Raw genomic sequence first — 5291 nt, 5'->3', positions numbered from 1 at the left:
GCGACGCTTCCTTCTCCTGGCCTGCTTGTCTCCTTCAGCTTGCAGGGGCCGCGATGAGCGTGGAGTTGCCTCCTCCCTGGTTTCGTCCCCTCCTCCTCCTCCTTCTGGGCTGCTAGAGCCTCGTACCTGTTCTCCAGCCGGAGAACACTTAAAAAAAAATACTTGTTATTGTTTGAGCAAAGGGTTTATATAGCCTGATGAATCAGGCAGAAGTTCAATGGGGTATGAATTCAAGTCCTACGGGGCTGTCGGTCTCTAAAAATTCTGTTTGATCCAAAAGGATTTAACATGGACTGAAAAAAAGAAAAAATTAATGTATAGAGATGAGAATGGATGCTTAGAAAAATCACAAAGTTAGAAAAGAAAATCAAAAAGACAAGATGCCTCTAAGGCTGCTTTTCTCCTTTCTAGCTCCTGCCCTGAAGACTCACATACACTCAAACCCTTCACTGTGGTGTTTTCACGCAGTGCGGATAAGTATATTGATCTTTGCTATATTTTCTTGAACTTGCTTAGCAGCATGAGAATTGGAGAAGACCTAGTGGGACACCTCCTCTCTGCTAAGGCCATTGACAAGCGCTTTTCAGATTTGCTTAACTTTGTAGAGACCATGCATTGTATATGGCTGACTTGTTTCCTTTTCTAACTTCCATTAAGTCAGTTTAAGTTTGGGGCTACTATCAGATATAGAGCCAGATTCTGCCTTTGAAGAAACAAGACAATTACTTTGGGCCCTAGTATGCAATATAATACAAGACAATAATGGTGTATCAGTCTCTCGTTATCTCCTTTTGCTATCTTTTATATACTTACCCAAAATACCAAAGACTTTTGCTGTCCATCCTAGGGTCTAGCTGAGCTAGCATTTCTTTCCTTGTTCTATGTTGTTGTAAGCAGAGGATTTATAGATACAGTTTGTGATACAAGAAGAGCATTTATTGTAGAGTTAATATCACCTCCAAAAAATTCTTTCAGTTACATTCTTCCAGTGTGAAATAAATCAGGATTTATCTTTGGAGGCTCATTTCACAAAACATTTGCTCAGCTTAAATGAAACAGAAACAAGGCTTAAATAAAAACTATCAGTTTTCTAAAAAGAGAAGAGAGATCCTAAATTAGTTATATGCAGTAGGTGGGTTGGCCTTTACTATCTAGCTTACAAATACAATAACCCTCTTTAGTGAGCACATCACTAGTGTATACGGAACAGCACCTGTCTCTTTCCAAAAAAAAAAAAAAAAAGATTTCATCCCTTTGTACATCATGTGCTCTGTTTTTATTGTAACATCATTTGAGACATTGTACTTGTTTAAAATTGCTGAAGCCTTGTAACTTGCTGATGATGGACTGGGGACTTCTGCTGTGAGGGAAACACAGCAGTGTACAAGAAGTCCAGGAAATTCCTGGAGTGCATTGGGGATAATTTTTTGATTCACATGGTTGAGAGGCCAGTGAGGAGGAGAGCTCTTTTTGATCTGCTGCTTACAAACAGGAGGGAACTGGTTGAGTGTGTGGAGGTGGAAGGTAACTTGGGTGACAGAGACCATGAGATAATAGAGGTCAAGATCCTAAGGGAAGGAAGGAAGGAGAGTAGCAGAATAGGGACACTGGGCTTCAGAAAAGCAGACTTAGACACAGGGATCTGGTGGGCAGGATCCTTTGGGAAGTAAGTCCGAAGGGAAGAGGAGAACTCACCGAGATTGGATGAGGTCCTGAATGATCGGAGAATGGTAAAAATAGTGCCCATCTTTAAGAAGAAGAAGGAGAATCGAGGGAACTACAGATCAGTCTGCCTGACCTTGATACCCAGAAAGGTCATGGAGCAGGTTCTCAAGGAATCTCTTGTGAAGTACCTAGAGGGAGAAAAAGGTGGGCAGGAACAGTCAGCATGGATTCACCAAGAGCAAGTCATGCCTGACCAGCCTGATTTCTTTCTATGATAAGGTGACATTGCTGTGGAAGAAGTGGATGGTTATGTACCTTTACTGTACCAAGGGTTTTGCCTCTGTCTCCCAGAAGAGGATGGCAGTGAGCTTTTCTCTGTGGCTGTACGGGACAGAACTAGGATCAGTGGCCTCAAGCTGTAGCAGGAAAAAATTAAGTTTGAAATTAGAAGGAACTTCTTCACTATGTGGGTGGTCAAGCATTGGAACAGGCTGCCTACAGAAGTTGTGGAGTCTCCATCCTTAGAAGAGCAGGTTAGACAGACGCTTGGCAGGGATCCTGCCTTGAGCAGGGGGCTGGACTAGATGAATCTGTGATGTTGCTTCCAGCCATACTATCCTCCGATCCTATGACTGAAGCACTGTTTAGTTTGCGAATGCATATTGTATAGGGTTGGTAGTAAACAGAGATCTCTTCTTGAAATCAATTGAGTTCCATGTTCTTAGTGTGGAATTTGGTGGTCAGTAGAGCTGGTTGAAATGCTCTGACTTTTGTTTCATTACAACTATTTGCCAATTTTTCAAAAAAACCCTCAAATTCTCACGCTTTGTCAGTAATGCATGAATAATGCGCAAGACTTCATTCAAGAGGTACCTGTTGGCAAGCCACTGTAATAGTAATCATAGCATAATCTCATTCAATATGCTAGGGGGAGGGAGTAAGCTAAAACAGTTCATCACGGCAATATGCGACTTTAGGAAGGGAAATTATACAAAGCCCAAATTTGGCACCTCCAGTTAAGCACCAGAAATCCTGTCTTTTAAGCCCATGCACCTGACATGGAATCCATTACCCTAAACTAAGCTAGTCTCCCTGTGCAGAGCATGGAAATGGAAATACGTCTGGAGTGTGATCCAAAAATTTTATTTGTGCGCTAACTAACAGAGTTGAGAGTCCTTGGTTAAAAACCAGAAATAACTTGGCAAAAGTAGCCTGCAACCAAGACTCTTCCCTTCCAATGGACAGCCATGCCCACCAACATAGGTGGATCAAGGATTTTTAAAAGGGGGAGTGCAGATGATGTAGTATATCATCCTATATAACACAACACATTTTTCTCCAATTAAAAAGAAATGAGATTCTTTACTAAAAGCCACGGACCTAGGCCTATATTCATCCATTTAAAATTGAAGCACAGACAAATACAGCTTCATTCGAATGTGCATATGTTCAATATGCAGTGTTGCTAAATAGGAGCTACATTACCAGGCTCAACTAATAGACAGCAGAATTGCTGAAGAAAGGATAGCTTAATTAGTGGAACATCACCAGTATTAAAAAAGAGAGAGGGTTTTTAATACCTGTGGAATGAAGTATTTAAAAGGAATCAAGTAGATTATAATGTGCCTTAAGTCAGTTGAGTCTCTCACTGCTGCCTGAATAGAAATGCTGCTGCCAGGTAATTGGTTTTCAACTTTGGCTGAATCAGGAATCAAAGTGGGGTGCAACTGCACCACTGCAACCTCCCCACCCCACCCCTCCACCCGCAGGTCTGTCCTGCCTACCAGCTACCATCACAATCCCTCTTGTTTGCTCTCCACCTGATTCTGTGAATCTTGTACTCTTGGCAAGCGTGTCTAGGGTGCCAGCTATAATGAGAGGAAAGGAGGGGCAGCCTCACCCAACCTAGCCCATAGCATAGTAGTTAGGACACTCTCTTGGAAAGTGGGAAATTGCTATTGTTTTGAAACCCCTCAGGATGAGAACCACTTAACACCAAAGTCCACTTTTCCTTTGCATGTGTTTTCACTAATAAGTTAATGAGCCAAAGGTGGGCACTACTACCATTAGTGTTTAAGAATGAGTGTGAATGGAGCTTTTTACATTGTGTTTTCTCTAGTTAGCCACCCTGGTTCTGATAGACACCATCTCTTTGAGTGACCTGGATCCAGAGATACTGGAAGTACCTTCTTTCAGCCCTGGGTCAGACACCTACACTTGAAAGAGCAATGGGAATTCAGACATGCCCCTGTGCCCAGTGTTTCCTCTTGGGTATCTGTGGGCACCTCCCTGTCCTTGGTAACTAGGTATTTGGGATTAGCTTTGAGAAATACCTGTTGTCCGCTTTGCTGTATAGGCAACCTAGGTTCCTAATCCTGTCAATTTGGATCAGCTTCCTGGGGTCAGGATCCTAAATTTTAGCTGTTGTGAGATTGAAATAGAGGTGCCTAAAAGGTAAACTTAGATCTGGTTCACAGTGTACAATATCTTTATAGAACTGAATTTCTTTCGGTGCATATAATTGAGATACAGTGTCAAACTTACAAAATACATGATAAACCCATACTAGTCAGAGGTGCATATGATAAATTTACAATATATTGCTGACATCATCTTTCAAGAAGTACCTGTCTGGTTTCCAGGGTGTGCATCTGATGTCTGTGCTACAATCACCACAGGATCTTTTATTTATTTAAAAGATGAAGAATTTAAAGTCTTTTCAATTTCCTCTTAGGTGAAAGAAGAGGAGCAATCAGCCAATCACACTGTGATGATTCAAGAGACTTTGCAGCGGGCTTCAGTAGAGCTCTCTGAACAGCATCACCTAGTTGTCTCATCAGATGAAGTGGAGGGTATTGAGACAGTGACGGTATACACGCAGGGTGGAGAGGCCTCGGAGTTCATCGTTTATGTGCAGGAAGCTATGCAGCCTCTTGAAGAACAGGCAGTGGAACACTCTGTGCAGGAAATCTAGGCCAATAATTGTAGGAGGGCTACACAATATTGCCAAAGCCAAATCACAGTTTTTTGTGGTTTGCACATAAGACCCAAGCTGGATGGTAACAGAACTTTAAACTGCTCTCAGCTCCTCTGTGAAGTCAGACCTAGCTGTTTGACCGCTGATCTGGCTATTGATCTAGACATCCTAAACGCTGAGCCGTGCACAGCTTCCTGCTGAAAAATGCTCAGGTGTTACACTTGTGAGAGAAAATATTCTGCCACTTCTAAGAACATCTCTAATTCATGTCCTGCAAGTCTTCAGTAATATACCTGGTCAGTTCTAAGCCATTTATCCTGAGAATAACAAAACTGTATGTGCATTACTGCTATCAAAAAATAACCTGGATTACCAAGAAAAATAATTTGTTTACTCTTATAAATGCTTGCAGTATACATCTACCTTTGCAAGTGGATACTCCTGGTGAGGTCAGTGGAACTACTTGTGGCTAATATACATGCCAATATGTCTGCAGGTTGTATCCCTAGTAAGGAAATTACAAGCCTTGAGCTTTAATCAAAGGTATACCAGAAATGTTTGCTGCAGTATGCATATGAGCTGATGCTTTGGCACAGGGAGATACTCCCAAGAACGAACAATAATTCTAAATGCCATAAGTTGGGTATGA

At 41.9% G+C, this 5291-nt stretch overlaps 1 protein-coding gene across 2 annotated transcripts in view; it reads left to right on the top strand.

Moving 5' to 3' along the window:
- The window catches only part of ZFAT (zinc finger and AT-hook domain containing), a 206797-nt gene extending 201512 nt beyond the window's left edge, over positions 1-5285 (top strand). For both annotated transcript variants that reach the window (XM_019528196.1, XM_019528195.1), the window contains exon 16: positions 4400-5285. In XM_019528196.1, coding sequence (XP_019383741.1) covers positions 4400-4639 — 240 coding nt within the window. In that variant the 3' untranslated portion in view covers positions 4640-5285. The remainder of the gene's footprint in view (positions 1-4399) is intronic.
- The last annotated feature ends 6 nt before the right edge of the window (positions 5286-5291 follow it).

This window comes from Gavialis gangeticus, unplaced genomic scaffold (assembly GCF_001723915.1).
Source record: "Gavialis gangeticus isolate Ggan-Ray unplaced genomic scaffold, GavGan_comp1, whole genome shotgun sequence".
Classification (NCBI taxonomy): domain Eukaryota; kingdom Metazoa; phylum Chordata; order Crocodylia; family Gavialidae; genus Gavialis; species Gavialis gangeticus.
The sequence above is the reverse complement of the archived record's forward strand: the minus strand, read 5'-3'. Positions and strand labels throughout refer to the sequence as shown.